This window comes from Acomys minous, assembly GCF_964271855.1.
Source record: "Acomys minous genome assembly, chromosome: 19".
In the NCBI taxonomy this organism is placed as follows: domain Eukaryota; kingdom Metazoa; phylum Chordata; class Mammalia; order Rodentia; family Muridae; genus Acomys; species Acomys minous.
Window position 1 is genome coordinate 8,542,004 of NC_140499.1, and position 27,549 is coordinate 8,569,552.

Below are 27,549 nucleotides of genomic sequence, written 5' to 3' on the forward strand. Positions count from 1 at the left end.
TAAAGTTCCTCTTGGACTGAAGTCCAGGTCCCAAATGCCATTTCTGTCCCCCAGGTGCCATCTTTCACTCAGAATAGAAAAGATGATTGTGCAGGGTCAGCAGGGCTTGTGGGAGAGCCTATCTGGGGAAGCCAGAGGTGTCCTTGAGTACTCTCTATACTTATCCTTTGATTAGGGGTTAGCTCCACCTCTAAGGGGTTAGCTCTGCCTCCAAGGGTTAGCTCTCTCAGATATAAGCATAGGACAATTACAGATGAGCAGGGCCATTCCCTGGCTTAAAGTAAATGGAAGATGCTTGAGTCTTTGCTTATTTGGAGGCATAGAGAAAAAAAATGGCTGGGAATGTGTTCTTGGCTTTAGGCCAGGGTGCAGACTGGATGTACTGCCTCCTGAGTTCTCCTGGCCACCAGCTTGTCTGCTTGTCACTGCCGTCACTTCATCTGTGCGCACCATTCCTGCATACAGACATTCGGCTCCCTGCCATGGAATCTGCATACATTACCCATCATGTGACTGATTCCTTTGAAGCATCCATTTTGACTTATAAAGCGAGCCATACTGACAGCCACAAGACCCAAGGCATCCTAGTTTCCAACAAAGAGAAGAGAAGCAGGCTCTTGTCCCCTCCTGGAGTCTGGAAACACACCTCAGCTCTCAGTGGGCCCACCCCCGAGTAGTCTTAAAACCTTGGAGGAGCTGGCAGAGGACTGGCAGTGTGTGGTACTCAGGTAAAGCGTGGTCTCCTGGGGACAGCTCTGGGCTAGGACATTGTTGGGATTGTTCCACAGTGACTGGGTGTTGGGTCTCTCGTTTGCTGATCTACTAAATAGAGCCTTTAAGGTCATCAGTGAGTATGATGTGACAACCAAAGCCACACTGTTTGTCTTTGACCTGAAGAAGACCTAGAAGTAAACCCTGTGCCAGGAATGTCCCAAGAGTGTTTATGATTTTAAGGTTCTTCGGAATTATCCCATGGAATTCTCTTCCCATCCAAATTCATTTCCTTTTTTTGTTTTGTTTTGTTTTGTTTTGTTTTGTTTTTCAAGACAGGGTTGCTCTGTGTAGCCTTGGCTGTCCTGGACCTGCTTTGTAGACCAGGCTGGCCCTGAACTCACAGCAATTCACCTGCCTCTGCCTCCTGAGTGCTGGGATTATAGGCGTGTGCCACCATGCCCAGCTAATTCATTTCCTTTTATTTCTGTGTGTATAGTTGTTTGAGGCTAGGCACCATGTGCATACAATAGCCCTCAGAGCCAGAGAGGCCATCAGATCATCTGGAACAGGATTTATGGATGGTTGTGGTCCACCATGTGCATGCTGGGAATTGACCGTGGTCCTCTGTAAGAGCATGCAGCGCTCTTAGCCACTGACTCATCTCTGCAGCCCCCTCGAGGCATGTTTTTATGTCGGGACAACAGTGTTCTTGAGGATGCCCTGACATCTTGAGGGTGAATTGGCAGGTGTCATAACTAAGCCTTCATCTTAACTGGGCGTGGGAGATGGAACACAACCTTGTCCTCACTGTGACAGTACGGAGCTGAAGATGAATAGATAATTTCTGTTTCCCTCTGATCTGCAGAGATTTTCTGAGATCTCCTCTCCGGAGAGTTTAAAAGAGCTTCCCTTAAATTCATTTTTACCTTCTCTGCAAGCAAGGCAATTATAATCACTGCCTGAAACCTCTCCCTCTCATCTGGTCCCATACAGTTGCGGGGAGTGGGGGTGGGGGGAGGGCGGTGGCACAGCAGAGAAGATTGATGTAGAGTGGAATGGTACCAAGAATGGGAACACAATCTCCACAGCTCACATCTTCATCTAATGCATCATTTAGCAAATATTGGGTGAGTCCCTCCTCCATCACACTCTACAGAAGGCTTGGAAGGAATCTGTATTTGGCCTTTCCCATCCCCTGTCACGTTTGCCTTCTGCCTGTCTATAGACTCTCTGCCCTTCCCTAGAACTCTAACACTTCCACCGTGGCCCAAGTTGCTGTGGTGTTTCAGTTATCTCGTGATGAGAGCATGACCGTGGGTGGGTGGGTGGCCCGTCCAGCTGAGGGCAGTTCTTAGAGAGACGGGGTGCGTGTTGTGTTCGACAGCTTCCTGGGCCGCTTCAGCATGTCATGGAGCTTCTATTTCAGTCGTGCTCAACCTGTGGAGGGTCAAACCACCCTTTCACAGGGGTTGCATGTCCGAGACTCTGCACATCAGATATTTCCATTATGATGCATAACAGCAGCAAAATTACAGTTATGACATAACAATGAAATAATTTCATAGTGTTCCACCATAACACGAGACACTGTGTTAAAGTGTTGTAGCATTAGGAAGATTGAAAATCACTGCTGCTGATGGTATACTGTGGTTACAATGACTGATGGATAGACAGACAGGTAGATGGATGTGTGTGTGTGTGTGTGTGTGTGTGTGTGTGTGTGTGTGTGTGTGTGTGTAGCCAGAATTGACCTATGAGACAACACCTGCATTACTACCTGTTCTACACTATTATCTTTTTCCCCTCCATGGTTGGTATGGCGCTAGGGCCTTGTGCATCCTGGGTAAGCGTTTTGCCACCGAGCCACAGTTTTTCAGCTCTTCCATTTGTCTGATTCGATTTGTTTTGACTATTCTGGAAATGCATATTTGAAAAAAGGAAAAAGAAAACCACAGCAGTGGTTGGGATCAGCAGGGGTTAGCATGGAATGCTGCGGAAACACAAAGGCGGCTCATTCATTTGCAAGTAGGAAATTGAAGATGCTTTCCTCCTTAGTGGGGAGATTGTCTCCAGGCTAATTCAAAGGAGAAGGAGCCGCCGCTCTTTCAGTGTGCAGCCTTGAATGCGAGTGTGAGGTGGCGCTGAGACTGTCTGATCTGGCGTGTGTGCTCCATTGGGGGGAAAATGTATTTTGGTGACCTAGAAATGAAAGCATTCTCTTCCAGGCTAGCCGCAGGCAAACAGCTCCACAGCTGTCTTGCTGTTCCTTACAAAATAACAACACAGAGGTGAGGCCTCTGCAGCTATTTCTGAGGAAACCATGGTCCTTCCCCCTGCATTCGTAGGGAGGAGACAGCGGAAAGGCCTAAGCATGCTTGAGTGAGTCACATTTTGCTCCGATGTTGAATTATTTCATACGGAACAAGATTCAGCACAGTTCTTTACTACGAAGTGACACCGCAAGAAGGAAGACGGGGAGGAGCGTGGACTATGTCCGACCCGCAGGCTTCAGCTCCTGGCTTCTGCAACATGTATGTGTTTGCACACATGAGCACATGCATGTGTAATGCCATAGTGAGTGCTGCATGCGGCATATCTTTCTCCCTAGCTCTGCACATTTCTTTCTTTCTTTCTTTCTTTCTTTTTTTTGCTACTTAAAACCATCTTTAATTAAATATGCATACTGCAATTCTCAAATCACTTAATAAATGCTATTTTTGCATATTACCAAACATGGTTATGTCTGCACATTTCTTGACACTGGGGTTTTCCCGGAGGCATTCACCTGGCTCTACGGCCCTAAGCCCTGTGCAGGGTTAGAGGCCAGTGCTGCGATGATGCCTGGTTCTCTTTATGTGCGCGTTGGGTTCTGAACTCTGATCCATGTGCTCATACGCAGGTACCATTCCAGGCGTCTCCCCGCGCCCAACTTCCCCTTTCCTGGGGACCGAGCTTTTCTATGTCTCCACACATTATTTAGCTCTAGGCTTTTAGTCAGGTTTTTTTTTTCTTTCCTCTAGATTTTAGTCTGTTCACTAACTTTTGTTACTGTTGACTATCTCAGGAGGAAGTAACAGTTTTATTTAGAAATGACTCAGCAGCTGAAATCTGACAGTTCTATTCTTTGTGGAGAATCTTATTTAACTCTTTTGTCTCCGTTTAGAAGATTGTTTTTATTTTATAGAAATGCGATTTTTAGTTTTTTCATTGGACTTGCAATTTAAATTCAAGTTTAAATGATGTCTATATCATTTGTATTTTAATTACTCTTAAGAGTAGAAATAAATCAAAATTTGTTAGGAGTATAGAATTTTCACTTCAATATTCCCCTATGATAGTAAGATCCACATTTGTTATCCTCACACAAAATTTTCAATGTTTTAAAATAATCTATGTGAAACAGAGATAAACAGAGCAATGTTCAACTCATGTGAAATATGATTTTTTTTAAAAGAAAACATCTTTTCGAAGCATAATCATAGCATTTGGGATAATATAAAGGATCATGAGTTCAAGGGTTTCCTTGGCTAATATATTGAATTTGGGTCCAGCCTGAGCTACCTGAGACTGTCTCAAAAATAAAACAAGGGCTGGGGAGATGGCTTCATAAGCAAAGCACTGTCACTCATGTGGCAGGACCAGGTTTTAAATCAACAACTGTGGCTATGCGCCCATAAGCCCATTGCTCCCGGGTCAGATGGAAAGTGTATACACAATAGCACAACACAAAAAAATCATTTTCAGGTTTCAGTGGTCAGGACGTGTAACCCAGGCTCTGGGTGGCAGAGGGGGAGAGAGGATTAGTACAAGGGTCTCATCAGCTATGAGACTTGGGCCTCCTCCCCCAAAAGGTAGGGTTGTTTGGGGGTCCATTATAAGGACTGTTCTTACTCGTTTACTTTTGTTTTTATGATGTGGCTTCTTTGAAAACTGCCCCTGTCCTAACTGTGCCTCAGGTTTTTAATGATCTTGAAGTCAGCTGGCTCCTAACCATGCCCTGGAGGTCTGCCTTAGTGGCGATGGTAACCGGCTTTGACATCCTCCAGTGATGGAAAAGGCAGCTCATGCTGAGCAGGGTCCTCCCTGACCATCAGAGTTTGACAGCTCAGCAGCCTCCCTGCCCCAGCATGAGGATGCCCTCGCCTGGGCCGGTGGCAAGGCCACTCCATTTGCAGAATTTCCTTTAAGCCTAACCTGCCATCTCAGGGTGACATCAGTCATGTGCCAGCCCCACCAAAAGTCACCCTTTCAGCTTGAAAGTGAAACATAAAATGGAGTAGAGGTGCTATTTTATTTTCTACATTCATAGAGAACACTGAGAAAAATAACCCCCACAAGTCATGTACCCTTAATTTAAAAAATAGTAGTTATTTTTATTGACTTCAAACCAAGACCTGGCCAGTGTCTTCTATGCGAAATTTAACAGGGGATGAACTTTCTCCTCTGTTCTCTGGCCTCAGGCCAGCACCGCACCGTAGGATAGCTCTGCTCTGCTCAGCTGCTGCTCTTTAATTGGACATTGGAGTATCCTTGTAACAAATTATTCACTCAAAGAAGATTCCAAAGGAGTTGAAAACCTCATACATAGGGTCTCAGATTCTGTGTTGGCAGAAGTGCCCCCACAGGCCTCCATGGGAAGAAAGGGACTCAAAATGTATGTTTAGATTTGGGTGATCGAGGTCCTAACCACAGGACATTCCAATTAAGGTTTGATGTGAGGGGTGGTGCTACAAATGCTGCCCGTCGGGGAGCAGGGAGAGTCAGGAAGGCGGATGATAATCCTTTGGGCATCATGCAATGATGGGAACAAGGACGTGCTCCTTGGAAACGCAGAGGTGAGGACTAATTGACAGGGAGAGAAGTGATATTTTAATTAAGTCTAGGAAAAAGGAGACAGATTGCAGGGTCAGTAAGGCAAAGGGCATCCTAGACCTAGAAGACAGACCATCCCAGAGGCTAACAACAATACAGTTCTCCCCTCCTCATCTCACACACACACACACACACACACCCCAATACAGTTCTCCCCTCCTCATCTCACACACACACACACACACACACCCCAATACAGTTCTCCCCTCCTCATCTCACACACACACACACACACACACACACACACACACACACACACCAATATAGTTCTCCCCTTCTCATCTCACACACACACACACACACACACACACACAATACAGTTCTCCCCTCCTCATCTCACACACACACACACACACACACACACACAATACAGTTCTCCCCTCCTCATCACACAAACACATACACACACACCCCAATACAGTTCTCCCCCTCCTCTTCACAAACACATACATACACACACACACACACACACACACACACACACACCAATACAGTTCTCCCCCTCCTACACACACACACACACACACACACACACACACACACCAGTACAGTTTTCCCCCTCCTACACACACACACACACACACACACCAGTACAGTTTTCCCCCTCCTACACACACACACACACACACACACACACACACACCAGTACAGTTTTCCCCCTCCTACACACACACACACACACACACACACACACACACACACACCAGTACAGTTTTCCCCCTCCTACACACACACACACACACACACACACACACACACACACACACACCAGTACAGTTTTCCCCCTCCTACACACACACACACACACACACACACACACACACACACACACACTCTCGCACACTAACAATAGAGAGCTGCAAATAGATACACCACAAAATCAGAGCCCGTGGGCCTCTGACAACCTGGTTTACACAAAGGAGGCCAGTCCTTGGAGAGTACTGCTAGCCACATGCAAGGGCTGCCTTTACCCAGCCCATGGGGACCACTCAGGACCACAACATAGACAAGTTAGGTGATATCAATTTAAACCCTTGTGTTTTTCTATAGGTGCCCTTCTCAACAGCGTTGTTCAAGATGTGGTTGACAGTCTTTAAAGCTGGGTGTGGGGCTCTTCCTGAAGACACTATGGCATCACAGTATCCCTCGGGCCTCTGTGACACTGACAGCCATTCTGGGCCCACCAACAGAGTGCTATGGTCACTGTATCTTCCTGTGACCTTGCCTGCTGAATCCCAGTAACACTGTTCCCCTCCATCACCTTCAGGTGCTCCTGGGCATGAAAGGAGGTGAAAGTGCTAAGGCCTGTTTCTCCTTCCTCACCAAGTGTTGGCTGCGCACGCTTCCCAATGCTCAGCTGACGGCAGGTCTAGCCAGCTGGCTTTGGTTTTTAGTTAACTCATATTGTTCACCACAGCTAAACCGATTGAATGATGTTTATTTGTTTATTTTTTCTACAGGGTCGTCATGTCAAAACGGGACAGCTTGCAGCCATTAAGGTTATGGATGTCACAGGGGTAAGGCAGTTTTATCCTGTTATCTCATTAGCTATATATTTGTAATGAAAAAGTGAGTGACAGAAAAAATATATATTTGCCAGAAAAGTAATCTTCCTAACTATTCCAGATCCTTTTCCTTTTGTGATTCATATGAAAAAAATAAGAATCTACAACAGCCATTTGAGCGGGCCAAAAATAAATCACTCCAACTAAAGCCAATACTATGGTCTGCCTGCCCTTGGTTTAGACTGAATTTGAATAATGTGTGCGATAATTTACATAAACATAACCGTGGATATTTGCATATGAAGGCAGAACAAGGATGTATGGTATTAAAACTATAACACTGAGATTAAAAAGAAGAGATGAGTCCCAACTGTTCCCCTAACGGCTGCCCAACACTGAAGTGTGGAGCCTGGAAAGCAGTAAGATCCTCACACTACACTTAGCAAGAGCATTTTCTTAAAAAAAATTTTTTTTGATCAAATAATCACATAGCCACAAATTCTCACTTACCAGAGAGCAACTCTAAGCTAAACTTCTGCCTGGATGATCAAAACAATCTAATATCCCGTTAGACTCTAAACGCAATCCAATGCTTCCAGTCCTTGTGCTTGGCCTAATTGCAAATGTTTTAATAGCTTTTCAAGATGATAGAATGCAAATCAGACTTTAAAGGATTCACAGGACATCAAAAACATGTTAATAATTATCTATTGTCCTGGGAATCTTTCTAAGATGTCTGACTGCTGTACATAAAAGCTAAAAGACCAAAGTCTCCATTTGGACAGAAGTGAAATATTGGATATAAACAGTCATTCAGTGAATGAGTCACACAAACATATCAATAACCAAGAAACATATTTTTAAAAAAACATACACAGTTTGTCTGAGCTTAACCATTAAGCCACACCGTTTAGACAGGGTCTGTTATCTTTGGTAAATATGTGTTGTAAGGCTGTACAAAAGACCAGTCACTAATGTCCATAAATAACACACGTCATATTGATTTATTTATTTGTCCTTTGTTTATTATTGATCTAAATTTTTCTCTAAATTTTACTTTATACTTAAATTAATAAAAGGAAAATCTTGTTCATGTATAGTTATTACCACTTGAGTAACACTCTAAAATGTTTATTACTAGTCTTGTAGGTTTGTGTCTCTTTTTACTGTCTTTTAGCACATTGTTTCCATTTCAGTGGCTGCAAACTAATTCAAATATTTGCCCTCAATTAGTTGGTGAGATCACCTGCCACTTGAAACAGGATTAGCATGGTAAAGATAAAAGGCACCATGTTAAAAAAGAACCTAGAGATTTACATTCATGATGGTTAGTGTTAATTATGAAGATGATTAAAAAAAAAAACTCTCAAATCTCTGGAGAGACAGGCTTCTGAGCATGCCTGTGGGGGGATTATCTTCATTACATTAGTGTAGCTGAGAAGACCTGCCCCTTCTGGGTGGTGCCATTCCCCAGGCTGGGATCCCCGACTGCATAAGGCGAGAAAGCCAACTGAACGAGCCTGAATTCGCCACTGTCTGCTTCCTGTAACCAGCTATTTCAAACTCCTGCCACCTTGACTTTCCTGCTAAGACAGGCTGAAATCTTGAACTGTGATTTCACCTAGCCCCCTTCCCCCTTAGTTTGATTTTATCAGAGTATTTATCGCAGTAACTAAGAAGGAAAATAAGACAACAGTCTTAGGGGCGTTTTGCAGCAGTGTGGTAAAGTAGAAGACGGTTTTAGCTTTCTGTTCTGTCGTTTAATTCACAGCCTCACTACCTAATAGTGTCACTTTGTGGTTTGGTATAACTACGGATTTTATCAATTACACACTAAACAATAAAGTGGCAGAAAAATAAAGTCCCTTCCAATGAGTCTTTTTTTTATGTCTAGCAGTAGTCTAGTTAAAAATACAGGTTCCATAAAAAGGGGTCCATGAGCCCCTCCCCTGACTGAGAGACCATGTACAGGTGATGGCCTCTGGGAAAGGGAGAGGCAGTTTTTTGAAGAGTGTGGCTCCAGGGAGGCTGACCACACTCCAGAGGATGGTTTCACATCCAGGAGGACAAAGACAGCACAACTTAAAGAGAGGACACCAAAGTGGGGCGTGGGGATGTGGGAGTGAATCTGCTGCAAGGAGCTAAGGGAGAAATTGGGGTGAATACATCAACGTGTGTTGTATAAAATTCTCAGTTATTCAAGTTACTTTTTAAAAGAAGGAAACAGAAGGTTCTAAGGGGTCCAGAATGAGTAGGAGGGAAGCTGACTAGGTTGCATGCGATCTAAATACAGCAGGAAAGGAAGAATTACAGCTCCGGGGAGTTGGAATCAAAGGAATAGGTATCGGAATAAATAGTGAATTAGCAGGATATGGCATAAAAGTCAAACTCTTGTGTTGTGAGCCTCTATTTAGAAGCTCATAATAAAAAGCACATTTTTATATTTTTATAAAAGTAAGTATACTTTTATAAAAGGCCCTTTATAAAGCCTCAACTAGAAAACAAAGCAGATTTGTTTGGCAGCTTTGCTAAAGTCATGGTAGTCTCTTATCCTTGGATTGAGTCGTATTTCTGCATAATTAGATGCATGTGGCAGCTTGGCCCCTAATGGTTGTGGTGGATCTAAGATGGCCACACTGTGGGTTATGTTCTATATGTGACAGCTGAGTTCCACTGATAGCATACACGAGAATTCATACAGTTGTTTATTGATGGGGAAACGGGCCTTGAGGACGATGAATAGCCGTCATCTACTTTCTAGCTTTCTAAGTGAGGTTTTAAATTATTCCAAGACCACTCTTAGTAGTGCTGGGCTACCTTGCTTGCAGTTAAAAAAAGTATTACTTGGATATATATCCCGGCATATGCATGTTCACGCTAAGAAATATCAGCTAGCCTTTCTCCAGTGGGTTTCTGTTGGCAAGTAAGGCCTTTGAAAAATTATTTGACAGCTTTTCTCTCAATTTCCCCAAGGCTAGTAGACAGAGAATGTCATTCTCCATGTTCCAAAGTGCTAGCCCATTACATAAAACAGGCACTTTATGGTATGAGTGCTGGTCTCTCGGAGAACCCATTTTCACAAGAGCTGGACGCATTTCTGTGATTTAGTCACAGCATTGACTCTTATTTAACCACTGACCCTCAACAAAGGCAGATGCGGTGTACACAGGAAATAGGTCTATTACTGCCATGCTGTCTGAGTCGGGATCCAGGGGGCCTTGCAGCATGCCCCTGCCCGTCACAGTCAGCAGCAGCTTTCCCTCTGTTCAACTCCGATGTTCTCTTTAGAAAGCAATCGATTCCATCTTGTCCTGTTCTCTTTTGTGTTACGGAGTCCAGTGCAAATGCTTCTCAACAATTATTTTAATTGCACTCATTATGGCTGCTCTGTTCAAAGCTGAGATGAGTTCTCAAAGGTCGTCTTTGTTGATTGTGTTCTGTGACCTACTGCGAAGTGACCACAGTTTAGTGCATTGAAAGTGACGAGACCATAAACTTGAAATTAATTTTCAAATTCTTGCTTTTATCCTAGAATCCTTCCTTTTATAGGAAACAGTCACAAAGAGGACCAAATCCAGGGCCTACATCCTTCCAGTTTTAGCACTGAGACACTTCAAAATTTGCCAAATTGGCTTCAGAATTACAGCTTACACTCCATTTAGGCTTCCCAGTCCTTTTCAGCTGCCTAAATCATTATGAAAATTCTCTTTTCCTTGCCTGTGAAAATTCCTTCACCACTGCATTTGAAACTCCAAACTTCCCTACAAGAGCTAAGAGCACTTAGGCCCTTTAGAGTGAGCGATAAATTCTCACAGTGTACTGTCAGTGGACCCTCAGTAGTTCTGTCCACAAAACATGCATGTTTCAGCCCTATTGTAGAATCCCTTTCGAATTTCCCTTTTCTTCGAGTTCTTTAAGAGATGTGCTAGGGCTGGAGAGATAGCTCCGCAGTTAAGAGTATACAGTGAGCTTTCAGAGGACCTGAGTCTGGTTCCTAGTGCTCACACTATGGTCAGCTCCAGGCACATCCCATGACTCTGACCTTCATGGACACCTGCATTCACATGCATGTACCCATATGTACACATGTCACTGAAAATAATACAAATGACTCTTCAAAAAAAGAGAACGATGCCACACTACTAAAGATAGGGCTTCCCATTCCTGGGATTTTTGCATCTACTTTCTTCTGGCCACCAAGTGTGAGACTAAAGGTCTTTCATTATAAATGCTTCCCATTTTTTAATTAAAATTATTACTTCAAATTAATCCCTTTATGGTGACAGCCTAAAGTACATCTAAGATATAACCAAATAATAATAATTTCCAAGCATTCACCTTTATACTGACTAGTCATGATTATAGTAATCAAGATACTTTGAAATATGTTACCATCTCCATTCCCACTGAAGGAAGCTGAAAAGGAAATTTATTATCTTGTGTACATTACACACACACACACACACACACACACACACACACACACACACATTCACAAAATCAGCAGGGTCCAGAAAGACACCTGGCATGATGGGAGTTCTGTCTCTGGGCTTTACTTTCTCCTCTATTTCCTCATTAGCAAGAGTCTCCATTTAAAAAGCGCAGAAGTGAGTATACCAGGTCTCTCTCGGATCAAGGCTCTCCATCTCTGGTTCTTTTCAGCTACATCTGGCTTGGATACCTGCCTCTGAAAGTACCATGGGGAGGGTTAATTCCTCAAAGGTGAATCTGAGAGCCAGTAGAGAAGGAAGCAAGGATGATGGTTGGATAGATAAAACAGGGAATTCCATTCACATCCAAGCATCATAGCTCATGTCACATGTCATGCCATACCATGGCACAATAGTGAAAATGTTCATACTTATTTGGTCAATAAATGTCTTTCTAGTTACATGTTTATATTCCAACCCCAAATAAATAATATTGGTAGCTAACACTGATGTATAAATTTTCCCAAATTACTTTAAGTGCTGTGTGCATATATATGCAAATATATGTATACATATGTATGTAAACTTGCATGTATATATTTATATTATATATGTATGATTCTCTCAATAACTTACAAAACAAGTTATTTTAATCTGTCCAATTTTAGATGTGTAGAACCCAAACATATTAAGTACCTTGCTCAATGTAGCATGGCTATTAAAATAATATGCAATATGATACCATCCTTTTATTACACCCTTTTAATCTCATAAGCTATATGTCTACAATTAATGTGGAGGGATACTTACTGTTTATTTTAGGGTGAATATTGTCTCACTGGTGTATTTAATGGATATTCAATACTATTTTATGAAAATTTAAAGATGACAAATTGGCCATTCATCTGAAGAGGACCTTATGCTAATATAACCTTATCCTAATGTTTGCAAACCAAGTTGTTATAAAACTCATGAATAAGGTTGTCCATCATCTTTGATGAGTGAGTCATCTGAAGCTAAACCCAGGATATCAAACAGGCAGCCATATTCCCTACCAAGACTGCAGAGTATGCCGAGGGCTGAGGCAGCACATTCTGGAATCTGAGCGCCATTTAGTTTTGATGTCTAAAAATACCAAGAAGAAACTGCTACAAGATAATCTGTACAAAGACCTCATATCTCAGTGGTTAAAAGTCCATACTGCTCTTCCAGAAAGACCCACATTTGGTTCCCAGCACCCATGCTGGGCAGCCCACAGCTGACTGTAATGTCAGGTCTAGGGGATCTGACTCTGAGATCACACACACACACACACACACACACACACACACACACACACACACACACAAGCACATAGGCAACCATGCACACGTAAAAATACAAAATAAAAATGCATCTTTAAATAATAGATAAATATGGACAAATGGGATCATGAAGGGATTAACTGCTGTAACAAGGGTTTTATAGGGCCTTCAAGTGTTTTTCTTCCCAACACACCACTTTTATCAAATATTCCTAAGGCAAACACAACATGTGCATGAGTTAAAAGAGGTTTCATCTTGCTAAACATTGGGATTGAAACCGTTAAGTCCTGCCCTAGTTCAGACTGAGCAACAGAGTGGCTGTGTGCTTTGCCTATTTGAAGGATCAGCACAAGCCAGCTTCCTGGGGTCCCACTCCTGCCTTTATGAGGGCCTGTAGGTACAGACTACGACCAGCCCCATCTCTTCTGGAAGATTACAGTGGAGGCTTTCTCCCAGTAGTCCCCGTAGAAGGCTTTGCACACTGTCAAAGGGCTCAGTGAATGTTTGCTGAAAAGACAAAAAAAGTCATCTTGTACTGTTTGGTAAAGTCAAGGAGACACAGCGTTCCAAATATGATTGGTTCTTTATTCCCAAAGGGAAGATCTTCCTTGGAGCGATTATTAGTATAACACGTACTAATGCTATATTAAGTACCATGTCCCATAGCTGACTAAGATGACTAACACTGAGTGTTTACTTTGAGCCAAACACTACTATTCTTAATACACAAAACTCAAGTCCCCCTACAGGGAAATTGTTATTATTTTCTTCTGACAAGTAAGGAACACAACTGTAAAGTTTAAGTAAGTTGCACACAAACCCAACAGATAGTAAATGGCAGAGGTGGGATTGGAATCCAGGACACAGGATGTGCCCATATTTCCCTTGGTCTTCTTATGTAGGAGAGGAGGTGGAGGGTACGTCCAATGCATTGTCTTTGGACTCAGGGGCTTCCTCTATGAGGTGGGACTATAGATGTCTCAGGCTTGGCTGGAGGCTAAATGGCATGTGCGTGGTGCAGATGCCTCCTTAAGCACGATTTTAATTAGACCTGTGAAGGCTGACTACATGACACAGAGTTGGGTAAGCATGAAGGATGTTTTAGAGTTTGCACTGGAATTTTGTACTTGTGTGTGGACAGTCAGCTGTTCTGTGAGCTGCGTGCCATACTTGGGTTAGTCACACGTGTGACTATCCTGCACTCAGGCCTGGATGGGTCACCTAAGTCACTGGTTAGTCCTCTTAGCTCTCTAATGGTATTCACCAGTGTGCAGATGAGAAAATTGGCACATAGAATTATCAAGGCTTGGGGTTCTTGGCCAAGGCTGTCAGTCCAGGTCTTCGGGAAAGTTCCTCACTAGTGAACACCTGACCTTATATAGCTTCATGCCCCTTCTCTGTGCTGCCAACTCCAGCTCCTATTTCTGCCCCTTATCTTTTCTGGGCTCTCTAGTTTGTGGGCTGAGTCTTGTGTTTGGGATGTTTTCTTTATGGTTTGAATCTTGTATTGGTTTCTCATCTCCTGAAAATCCTTTTTTTTTTTTTATTTAAAACTTCCAGACTTCAGAGAGTTCTCCAGTGAGGCATAGGAGCAGTGTGCTGCCCCGCCCCCTGCAGCCACTCACAGAGTGTCAATGCAGAGCCTGGCATGTAGTGGGTGCTTCATAAGATAAAACACAGGTGCAAACAGGAGAGACCAGGGAAAGCACAAGGAGCAGGAAAAACCAGACCAGGTTGACATCCAAGTTGCAGGTCACAAAAACCTTTGGTAGTGACTTTTTCTGACAACCACAGCCAAAGAGAAAGTGTTATCAATGGCAGTGTTCGCCCTGGTAGAAAAAGCACTTCCTTCAACTCCCGTGGCTGCTGGGTGAACTGCAGGTCTCAGATTCTTGAGGGTACAAAGTGCCTCAGTTCCAGTGGATGGCAGCCAAACGACTGAGCAAATGACATCATTGTGAGGGCTGAACAAGAGTCTATGAGAAGAGAAAAATCCTACAATTGATGAGTCTCACCTAGCTCTATGCTACACCTTGAAGTGTGAATAGTACGTCTCCCTTCATGCCATTAGGGTGAGGGTCAAATCTCTTCACTTTAAAGTCAAGTGCTTTAGCTGGGCATGGTGGCGCATGCCTTTAATCGCAGCACTTGGGAGGCAGAGGCAGAGGCAGGGGAATCACTGTGAGATGGAGGCCAGCCTGGTCTACAGAGTGAGTCTAGGACAGCCAAGGCTACACAGAGAAACCTTGTCTCGAAAAACCAAAAATAAATAAATAAATAAATAGAGTCAAGTGCTTTAAGGTAGACATAGTATTACTTCTGTGTCCCTTGCAGACAGATGTTCATCTTTTTCTCCACGGCATGATGGTGTCTCTCATGGGTACATAATATCTCCATCAGCATAAGCACCTTGGGAAACATGATTTCAGAAAAATGACTTCATTCCCAATTGCATATGCCATGCTTCCTCCTTCTCTCCATCAGTGACGTCACTGCCGTTTTGTCTTTAACTTAGCCCAAACCTGTGTTTCTGTAGCCAGTGAGATTAACTTCTGCATACTTCCACAAGGGTATTTGTGTGTGTTTGGTTTGCTTCACCTTTTTGGAGGTGGGGAGAGAGGGGGAGGAGGGAAGGGAATGGAGTTTTGAGTTGGATCACTGAGGAGGAAAAACTGTGATCAGAGTTCTTGTATAAAAAATAATTCTTGATAGAAATACAAAGCAACACTCAAACTACATATTACACATCAACTTTGAGTATACTAAAAAAATGCCAGTCTCCTTTTTGGCATGCTAGGTAGCCCCACTCATACACAGAACACTGTTATGCATGAAGACTACTAAAATTTCCAGGCAAACACTTTAAAAATAACTTTTATCATTTGTAACTATTTATGGAAATGTAAACTTTTCTTCTATATTTGGATATGAAACAAAACAAAAAAGATAGTAAGACACGAAAGGCAATGTGACTTTAAATTTCATGTTTGAATTTTACAATTCTTTGCTGTCGTTGAGGATATTTTTTCGTATAATATATTCTGATCATGGTCCTCCACCTCTCAACTCCTCACAGATCCCTTCATTTCCACAACCCACCCAGTTCCAGGCCTTCTTTCTCTCCCTTTAGAAAATAAACAAGCAAACAGAAGACAATTTAGTAGAAACAAAAAATAACAAAGAGAAATACAAGAAACACACACACAAAAACACAATCTCAGGAATCATAATATACAAGCAAAAGACCATTAAGACAGAAAATGCCCAAAGTAATATAAAACAAAAAGTCTACGAAAATACCAATGAATTCATTTTGTGTTGACCATCCACTGCTGGGCATGGGACCTATCCTTAAGTGTGGCTAATATACCCAAACCCAGTGAGACTCCATTGGATGTCAGTTGAAGATAGTTTCTTGGTTAAGGAAGGGAGCTCTATTTTTTCCCCCTCTCCACACCATCTGGCTTGAACATGCACAGGCTCTGTGAATGCTACCATAGCCTTTGTGAGTTCATGTGTGCATCAATCCTGTGGGGGGAAGAGGAGCTCTGAGGGGTGGGATTTGATGGAGACATCCCATTTAGTGCTGAGAGTTCCAAGGTGTCTCTCTTTAGGATTCATTTTGTTTTCACCTTTTTTCTTCCAGACCAGTAGTATTTGGTTTCATTCTAGTCTCCTGTTTTTGGTTATCTAAGCAGAGTTGGGTATGGGTTCCATCCCATGAAGTGGGTCTTAAGACGTTGGCTGGTTACTCCCACAAGCTTTGTGCCACCATTCATTGCACTAGCATATTTTGCAGCCAGGACAGAATGTAGGTCAAATGGCTTGGTGTTTGTGTTTCTTTTCACTATCTTACAGATACTGACACTAGGATGTAGGGTGATGCTTCTGTGTAGGCACCAGCTTGACCTTTCTGTGTTCAGTGAGGGGTAGGTATAGGTGTTGTCTTCAGCAATGGGGCCTGGCTGTCAGTTTGTGGAGAGTATCTTATTATTTGACAGAAGCCTGGATTATCTAAGGTTTTATGTATCCATGTGACTTTTAATTCCCTATAGGCTTGGTACAGTTTTATTGCTATTCCTTGGATTGAAAGTTAGACATTGGGTAAATCCTTTTGTTTTCGAGCACAAGAATACTGAAAACTTTGTTGGCTCCATCTTAAAATCCTATTACACAGACACTTAAGCAGTGCTTCTCTGCATTATGAGTATGCAATATTAAAATCCCTCCATTATTCCTTGGGATCTAAGTAAAGAGTTTTGTATGCTAACAAGCTCCTTTAGCTGGATGAGCAAAAGCAAGTTCTCTACTCAACCGAAATACGTTTCCAAGCTCTTTCTATTTAGTCCTCTGACTTAGTCAACATGGGTAACTGCACATCTGCCTGAGAGTGTTCTATATAAAATTAAGGTCGGTGGCTTTGGAGTCCTGACAAATCTGGAAGTGAAACCGAGCCCTGATATTTACAATGAGTGTGCTGGAGAAGTTACTTAACTTCTCTGGGTCTCACTTAGTTCATTTGTAAAGTCAAATCCTTAGAAACGCCTCCTTCATATAGTTGCTCAGGGTCATTAGGAACACTGCATTAGGGCCAGTGCGATGACTCAGGGAGAAAAAGCTCAAATTTTTACTCCCTGGAGCCCATACAAGGGAAGAAGGCGAAAACCTCTCCACAAAGTTGTCCTCAAACTTCCACATGTGTGCAGTGGCACAGGTGTGTGCATACCTATGCCTCTCTCTCTCTCTCTCTCTCTCTCTCTCTCTCACACACACACACACACACACACACACACACACACACACACAAACACACACATCATACACACACCCCACCACCACCACCACCACCACCACTGTCACCATCACTAATACCAATAATAAAAAACAAAGTAATACATCATAGATGTGCTTGTGAATATTAAGATAGTGCACGCACACAGCTCTTGGAACATAGTGAACATTGCATAATGCTGGGTTTGGCTGAATTTTAGGACCATAATCCTCTGGGAGCTGCTGGAAATGGCTGGCTTTAGGGTTCTGCCAGTGTACATTTCCTAATGTCCTTTGGCCACACTAGTCCCCTTTCTGCCGGGTGCAGCTTCAAGGAGAAGAGTAGTGGACTCCAGATGAGGAGCAGCTGAATGCCATGGCCTCTTCTTTTCTGTTTACCACAATTACTAAACACCAAGTCGACCCTTCTGAATGCCAAGGGCCAAAGGAATTTTGTGTTGATAGGAAGGCTATGCTCAGGTAAGCGCTTCATCATTTCTGAAGCAGCTTAAATGGGTGTCCTCTTCCCATCCATAGCTGAAAGTAACTGATGCTGGCAGAGTTCAAATACCATACCCGAAGTTAACACAATGAACCAGACTAGATTTTGAAGTTTTCTGGTTGAAGCAATAGAGCCTCATAAAGTAATGGACTTATCAGAGTGCCCTCTCTTTACAGTTGAGACACCTTGGTGCCATGATTCTATCTTCAGTGTGATTGGTGGACATATTTTCTCAGTGAGCTTATTCCCTGTGCTTATGGCTTACAGTGTAATAGTTCATTTGCAAACTAAAGTGACTTACTAATTGAGACCGTTGAGGCTGAGGCTGAGGAGAGGGTTCAGTCAGTAAAGTACTTACGTTGCAAGCACGCAGACCTGTGTTCAGTGCCCAGAAACCATGTGGTAGCATGTACATGTAACCTTAGTGCTGGAAGGCAGAGGCAGGTGGGTCCTTTGGATTTGCTGAACATGCAGCTTAGCATTTTTACTACACTCCAGGCCGGTGAGAGACCCCATATAAAAAGGTGGAAGGAGTCTGTGGAATGCCACCTAGGGTTGTTCTCCGACCTTCCACGCACACGCATGTAAGTATGCACTGACACACACAACACAAACAAACAGCAACACCAATAACCCCATTCGTCTAGTTTTAGCCTCAGTGTCTCTCCTCTTCTTTTGGGGGGTATTAGGGCTCTTTGCTCTCGCTGGAACATGCTGTAGGCTGAAGTGCTCATGGCAGAGTGGCCTGAGCTCCTGTTGTGAGTCGTAGGCCAGACGCTTTGATAAATGCCATGCTCTCTTACAAGGCCATAGAAGGTTGTGTTGCAACTACAGAGCCATGACCCAGAGGCCCATAACTGTGTTTGAAAACAATGCAGTTTAAACTTAAAATTCCAGTGACTGACGCTTCGGCTGAGTGAACCTTGTTGTTTATTGATTTTGCTGTCATTGTTGAGAAGACTAGCCACTGTGTTTATTTTGTGTCTAAATTTGTAACCTTCACATGCCTTATTTCATTAGCACAGAAACTTGTAATATCTTTACTTCATTGTTGTGAAAGCTCAGGTCCCAAAAGAGTAAGTGTTGAGATCTTGCAGCTCAGAAAGGGCGGGCTCCAAATTTAATATGTACCTCAACTGCTCATCTCACTAGTTGGACCACAAGCTCAATATTTATCCATATTCATGTCTATAATTGGCTCAGTTTACCTCTACAGAGTGATGCAGACCCCATCCTGTCCTCCATTCTACTTGTTTGAGGTTTGGCTGTGTACTGAATGCCACTGTGGCTTAACTTGCCTTCATGACATGGTAAGCCATCTGCGGGCACATCCATCACCTGTGTTCTCGTAAGGACCCAGGAGGCAGGCAGCAAATACTCGTAGAACCTGCCTGACTTTCAAGTGCCGCCTAAAGTGAGACTGCCAGGTGCAGCTGGAAAGTGATCTATGTCTCTCATTACCTGCGTAATTTCCCCTTTAATGGAAGCAGCAACCAGGACCCTCAGGATGGCTCTTCCTCTTTCTAATGGAAGTGTCCCCCAAGCAATAACACTCACAGCCTACATAGAGAGTTAAAGAAGTTGATATGTACCATATAGTACAGTTGGAGCTTACGTCTGAAGCAGAAGACAGTTACATCTATGGAACAGACAATCATGTATCAGTACAATTACAGCACAGTTTCACACACACACACACACACACACACACACACACACACACACACACACACCCCTCACATGTGTGCAGTCATAGGGGAGATGACAGGACTTAGAGGTGGGGGCATCTGACATCGCCTCAGAGGATCAAGGAAGACATCCATTCTTGGGGAGTAGAAATAAAATCTCATCAGTATTAATGCATGAAAGTTATGGGAAGGGAAGAAGACGTGAGACATGGGAGGTTCTGCAAGGACCCTGATATGTCACACATGTAGGCTATGCAGATGGAAGGGTAAAGGTGCAGAGACACATGGCTGGTTTCTTGAGTCATGATAACATAGCATCTTGCACTGGAAGATAGGCCTTGCTTACCACGCTATTTCAGTTGTCCTGGAGCAGAAAATACTATTTTGCTGTCCAACTGCAGTGTACACAAGTAAGGTCAGACAGTCCAACTGATGTAAGCACATAAAGTCAGACGGTCCGACTGAATTCCATACACAAGGTCAGACAGTCTGAATGATGCACACACTAGGGTCAAACAGTCTGACTGATGTGCACACATAAGGTTGGACTGTGGCGAGCACACAGCTGCCCTCCAGGATCAAGTCCGTAGACTCTAACTGGAAACTGAATGAAACTTGCGTGTCAGGAAACTTACTCTGCTGAGTCTTTTTATGTCCGCGCAGTGTCCCCCCCCCCCCCCGCCTTTTCCTTTCAAGTTGAGCTTCCTGAAGGTGCTGAGGACTCCTGCTTTGTGAACCTCTTCAGATCTAGAGAACTTGCCTTGCTCCCTCTCCTGTCTGACTTCCATTGGCTTCAGTCAAGGCACTTCAGTAAAAGGACACTTCAAAGAAACTGAGCCTAACAAAATGTAAATCTGCGGCCAAGTGTTTTCCAGTTCTTTTTCCTGGGCTTTCCCCAGGGGGATGTGACCTTCAAGGAGCACCAGAGGGCACTCACTGCTTCCCTGGAGCTGACTTAGGGTTTGACTGACAACCTGCAGGCAAAGATGGGCTTTCTTAGGCCTCTCCAGGCAAGGGCATGCGTTGTGTGTCAGCTATACAAAAAGATGGCTCCTTTATGCCACCCATGTGTTAGGTTGTGAACATTTTCATTTTAACCAGACAGCATAATGATCCTCTTGAACCAACTAAAAACTAATAATACCTCAGTGTAATACAGTACTGAAGACTAGACTTCTCCTAATAACTGAATTTTCATGCCTACTGTTCATTGCTCTAATACAGGATGAAGAGGAAGAAATCAAACAGGAAATTAACATGTTGAAGAAATATTCTCATCACAGGAACATTGCTACATACTACGGTGCTTTCATAAAAAAGAACCCTCCAGGCATGGATGACCAACTCTGGGTATGTAGGCACTATTCAAATATGCTTTTCTCTACCCCTATGGCCAGACTTTACATTTGAAACAGCCCAGTAACTTTCATAACATTGTATTTTCAAGGTTTTCTCCCATCTTCTTGAATATATATATATTTATTATCTCTGAATCTTTCTTCCATCTCTTTTTTAAAAAACAGATTTTTTTTTCATTTCTTTGGTGGTCATGAGTTTGTGGATGCTCACATGTGCATCCAGGCATGTTGAGGTCAGAGGTCAACATCAAGTATCTGCTTCTGTTAGTGTCTACCTTATATTCTTTTAGACGCGGAGTCTGACCTAGCTGGAGTCCATTGGTTTAGCTATACTGACTGGTCAGGGAGCTCATGAGATCTACCTGTCTGCTGACTACACCATGTCTGGGGTTACAGACAAAAGCACTACATTCCCCCTTCCCCTTTTTTTATGCTGACACTGGGATCTGAGCTCAGGTCCTCATGCTTGCCTAGCAAGCACTTTACCTACTGAGCCATTTTCCCAGCACTTTTTCCTATCTATGTTAGTGTGGACCATAACCAAAGCTTATTGCTAATTCCTGCTTTCTCCTCACCTATTGACTATCGTTTACTGTATTTTTGTTATAATCAATTGCCCCAAGGTCTGTGTGGTGGAAATGAAGCACCACAAGCTCTAACTTATCTCTGGGTGATTATGTATAGATGGCCAAATTGCAGTTCCAATTCTGTGGCGAACATACCTAACACAGTGTCTGATGCCATCGGAGGACATCAGCAATGGTGCTTTGCTTTCTGTGAGCACCCTATCCAGTAGCTTTGTGGCGCCCCCATCCTTTGAGAGAGCTCTGAGTGCCCGTCCCACCAACAGCACTTGACAGCCACCACATCACTGTCTGCTGTGCTCAGTGCAGATGTCTTTTTTCACCTTTGTAATCTCTAGAACTTTTCATTCTCTTAGCCCTTCAGTGGGCACAGTACCATCTCAGTTCAATGACATTAAAAGGGATTTGCCTCTTTTGTCAATTATCTGAGTCAGCCTCAAGTGTAGCCCATTCAGTGGGAGGTGGACCACTTCATCTGCTTCTCCTTATCTCTTAAGTCTTTGCTCCTCTCCTGTGGAGCTGTTGGGTTGATGACTGAAAAGTAATGCCTTGCTTATCTTCTGGGGCCTTAGTTATGTGTCTCACACACAAAGGTCCCCGAGTGGGTGTCTACTAAATGCCAAAGGTTGTGATGCACTGTGTGGCACCGGTGATATGCCTTGCATGGACACTTCTCTAGGCTCAGTCTTGGATAAAAGCTACATATGACATTTGAAATCCAACCAAGATGGGCAAGGGGGAAGCCCCCAGTGTATTCAATGTTGGCCAAAAAGGATGTGATGATGTCAGCTCAAGCAATAACAAGATTTCGTTCCATGTGATACTGGAATTTTTCCCCCATAGGACGCATCTCCAAATTTAGCATAAAGGTACACTGTAGGGCAAATCAACTATGATGGCAGTGGTTTAATATATCATGTGGCTTCTGAAGTTATATTTAATTTCCACTGTAGTCTCTAGATGCACTGTAATGTGACTGTGAAGGTTAGAAAATGAAGTAGAAGAGAATAAACGTAAATGAATATAGTCTGACAAGTCATGCCGAGGGGATAAGCTACAAAATTAAACCTTGATGGACTTGATTATGTAACTCTTTAAAATTATTACAAAAAAATAATATGGAGATATAAGTCACTAGTCTGGGAAAACATTTGATTTAAATATAATGAGCCGAGTATAATAGCCTTCAGATATGAAGGGTTTGTATAAATCAATCAGGGAAAAGGAGGAAGCTACTAATAGAAAAGATCGGTGAAGGTCAAAGTAGCAGCTACAACATTAAATATTAGTTACCAATGAAGATGTTTTTATTGTTACTCTTGCTAATAATATAAACTCAGAAACCCCAGCAAGAATTCATGCAACTTCCTACCTATGAGATGAGAAAATGGTTTTCAGTAGCTATCCACTCATACCTGAAATGCATGCTGCTGCAACTTAACCCAAGGACAGTTCGAATGCACACACACACACACACACACACACACACACACACACACACCACACCACACGTGCGCGCGCATGCACACAAAGAGAGAAATACAAGTATAGATATATACGTGTGTGTTATTATATGTATATACACAATCATGCATAAATATTACAAAGAAAGTGCCTTAGTTTGAACTAGTATTTCTGTAAGAAATTTATTGAAAGTAAATATTTACATAACTACATAAATAAATTAACTAATAAATTCATTTAACCATGTAGTTAACTAATCTAAAAATAGGTTCATTCTTACAAATGGATGAACATTAACTATTACAGTAAGCTTCTGAAGTCTTTTTTAAAGATTACAATTAATATACTATCTTTTCATTTTTACAAGAAAGGAAAGCTATATGTTTATACATATGTTGACAGGGTTGAGATCTCTGGACTAGACATATACTAATGATAAGGAGAACATTTCCTTTTGAGGATCATTTCAATCTTTTGATTGTTTTATTTTAAAGACAGGGTCTCTGTACATAGCTCTGGCTGCCCTGGACCTCACCAGATAGACCAGGCTGGCCCCAAACGCACAGAGATCTTCCTGCCTCTGCCTCCTGAGTTCTGGGATTAAAGGTATGAGCCACCACGCCTAGCTAATTTATTTGTTTTACTTTAAACTTTATTATTAAAAAATAGAAAATAAAAACAAAACTGCACACCCAAGTTAATCAGACCCTAGAACTCCATGACCTAGTGACTTCTGTACACTTAGAGTAGCCACTAGACATGGAAGCTCTGGAGCTTCACGTTGGGCTTTATGCTTTCTCTACTGAATGTATGTTGTGCACATATTCACCACCAAAATAAAACATCCGTGATAGAGTTAGCTCGAAAAGACAATGAGATTTATATCCTCTTTCATTACTCATGTCTTCACCTGCATTTAGTCCTTCCTCAAGCTCTAATACTTAGCTCTTTATTCTTGATCTGTTTTCTCGTAGTATACTGTACCCACATGGCGTCTCTTATCGGCTGGGTTTCATGTATGAGGGACAGCATGTGCGATTTTTTTCTTTCTGAGATTGGATAATCCCATTTAGTATTATATGTTCTTAGTCCACCCACATTTTGAGACACGTTTGTCTTCCACACCTGTTTTCCATCATGTTGCTCTCCCACGTGGCTTACGCCCTCTTTTACTGCCTCTCCTGGGGCCGTCCCTGCTCCTCACAGCTACGGGAGTGGGGTGGGGGGTGGACTGTGCCCTTTGTGCCTTTGTTTTACCTTCAGCTTTTGGAAGGCCCTAGGCAATATGAGCTTGTGAGTGGGAACAGCATCCCTGGTAGGAGCCTGCTTTGGTTGCCTGGGTGATCTCTGAGTGTGGCTTCCTGAAAGCCTGAAACCCCAGTGGCATATAAAGAGGTGACATGTACTACAGTGTTTTTGTGTCCCAAAGAATGTCTGCAGAGTCTGGAATCCAGCGTTTAGTGTCGTCCTGTACTGACATGAGCTACAACAGGTAGATGAAAAGAAAGACATTTTTTAAATTTTATTAATTTATTCATATTACATCTCAATGGTTATCCTATCCCTTGTATCCTCCCATTCCTCCCTCCCTCCCATTTTCCCCTTACTCTCCTCCCCTATGACTGTGACTGAGGGGGATTACCTCCCCCTGTATATGCTCATAGGGTATCAAGTCTCTTCTTGGTAGCCTGTTATCCTTCCTCTGAGTGCCACCAGGTCTCCACATCCAGGGGACGTGGTCAAATATGGGGCACCAGAGTACATGTGAAAGTCAGACCCCACTATCCACTCAACTGTGGAGAATGTCCTGTCCATTGGCTAGATCTGGGTAGAGGTTTGAAGTTTACTGCATGTCCTTGGCTGGTGCCACAATTTGAGCAGGACCCCTGGGCCCAAATCTGCCTATCACAATGTTCTTCTTGTGTAAGGCAGGAGACATCTGTTTTACGCCAGTTCATTGTCTGATTCTGGGGTTGCCCCTGAGTGCCCTTGCCTCTTTGTCACCCCAGAAAGAACCACTAAGCCTCTCACATCCGCCATGCTTGTGATGGAATTCACTGCCGTGTGTAGGATTTAATGATTATTTAACAATCCAGAAAACACATCAAATGCCCACAAGCCAGTGTGGTGGAGGCTGTGCCTCAGCTGAGAGTCCCTCTTCCCAGCTGTGCTTAGTTGACAACCAAGATTAGCCATCTCAGTAAGCTAGCCCCTTCCAAGAGTTCCCTCTGGCAGGCCTATGGAGGTTTAACTGGCAAACGTTGATAGCATTGATGAGGACGTGGAGGACCAGGAATGCTCGCACACTGTTTGTGGGGTTGTCAGTCAGTGAGGCCATTGTGGAAAACCTTAGGGAGGGTGTAGTAGTTCAGTCTGTGTATATACGAAAGAAATGGACACAGTATATCGAAGAGGCATCAGCACATCCATAGTCTTTTATTTTTCCTGACCTGGACTCGCTTTGTAGACCAGGCTAGCCCATGTCCCTTCTCTTAGGTGTTATTCACAATACAGGAGGAAGGATGGCGGATTAGTGCAGTCTGCGGCCAGGGCTACAGTGCTTTTAAGCACAACCATGAATGTGGGTTTTGAGCCGCCTCCCAGCTTTGCACCTGAGGCCAACCAGTTGTTTCTGTTCCTTTTTTTGAGAGGGAATGGATCAGGCTGAGGATTTTCCTGAATTTGGGTGATTTTTTTACAGATTGTCCACTGAAGGAAGGAGGGCAGTAATCTAGTAGAGTTAACTCATTTTTCAAATTTTCCTAAAGCCTCAATTTTATTTTTATTCTTTTTTTTTTTGATGGGTGTTTCTGTGCAGCCTTGCCTGACTATTTTTATCTTTTAAAGACAGCTGCCATTTATTGAACATGTTTTGCATGCAGGCATTGGACTGATTGTTGAAACAATCCTTTTAAAATTGACATATATTCTTTTTCTGGGCTCCAGTGAAGCTAAATGACTTTTTTTTTTAACCAAAAGAGGCATTGAGGAAGGGGGGGATGGGAAAGTAGTAGGACACATGTGAGTGACGTGAAAAGCAAAATAGTCTGGAGGGGGTTGGGGGGAAGCAAGGAGGGGCAGGTGGAGATGGGAGAAATGAGGGAAGAAGAGCCACAAAACAAACTGTTTTTAAAAATGTCATAATTAAACCTAATACTTCATATGCTAATTAATATATACATGTATCATATAGAATACCTTATGTAGTATATCCATTTGTCGTACCTTATTGTGTATGTATGTGCATATATTGTGTATTGTGTGTATATATGGTAATTACACACACACACACACACACACACACACACACACACCATAAAGCTCACTAATAGATGATGTAGAGTCTGAAGGCCGAAATGCAGGAATGAGACCCGAGAACAGACCCTCTGTGGCCTTACTTGACATTGGCAAGGCCTCAGCGTCTGTTTCACCTGAAGGGGGGGAGCCCTAGAGAGCTTCCAGGATGGAGTCATAATACCTGATGCACAAAAAGAAACAGTCACTTTGGTTGCTGGGCTGAGAACAGACTGAGGGGGACCAGTTAGACAGCTATTTTCATAAGGGTTCAGCTTGCATCTCTGTTGCTGTGATAAAGACTAGTCCAAAAGGATCTTGTGGGGGAGAATGAATTCATTTGGTTTTCAGGTTGCTGCAGTGTATCTGGGAAACCAAGACAATCTCAAGACAGGACCTGAAAGCAGGAACAGAAGCAGAGGCTGTGGAGGAATGCTAGTTCCTAGTTGCCCCCAGGTTCACTTTCAGCTCCCTTTCTTATCAGCCCAGGTCAATCTACCAAAGGGATGGCACTGCCCGTTCTCAGCTGGGTCCTCCTACGTCGTTTAGCAATCAAGAAAACACATCAAATGCCCACAAGCCAGTGTGACGGAGGCTGTGCCTCAGCTGAGAGTCCTTCTTCCCAGGTGTGCTTAGCTGACAACCAAGATTAGCCATCTCAGTAAGCTAACCCCTTTCTTGAGTTTGGTAAAGGAAGAAGTAGTGGCAGGTGTCCAGGGTGACAGTGACAGTGGCCTGTGCCTGCTGGTTTGGGAAGCCCGATTGTCCTGAGCACCCCACCAGCAATCTTCTCACATCTCTGTCACTGACGTAAGGTCAGCCCAGGAAAGCTGTCCTAAGCCAAGAGTGTAATTTATTCTTATAATTTTATGTCTATGTGATTTAAAAAAAAACTAAGGAGGAACTGGGGGAAAGTTTACAAACATAACCAGAAGCTAATATTAGATATAATAGTGACCGAAATTTGGATATGTGTTCCAGGGCCTCCGCCTTGTTAAATTGGGGTCATTCTATGTTAACAAGAAAAATGGGACTCAAGCATCCACCCTTGCCCTCTCTGCCTA

General features: G+C 43.1%; 1 protein-coding gene across 5 annotated transcripts in view; it reads left to right on the forward strand.

Moving 5' to 3' along the window:
* TNIK (TRAF2 and NCK interacting kinase) overlaps nt 1–27,549 on the forward strand; it is a 409,373-nt gene that overhangs the window by 230,386 nt on the left and 151,438 nt on the right. For all 5 annotated transcript variants that reach the window (XM_084769731.1, XM_084769733.1, XM_084769734.1 and 2 more), the window contains exons 3-4: nt 7,047–7,103; nt 21,010–21,135. In XM_084769731.1, coding sequence (XP_084625857.1) covers nt 7,047–7,103; nt 21,010–21,135 — 183 coding nt within the window. The remainder of the gene's footprint in view (nt 1–7,046; nt 7,104–21,009; nt 21,136–27,549) is intronic.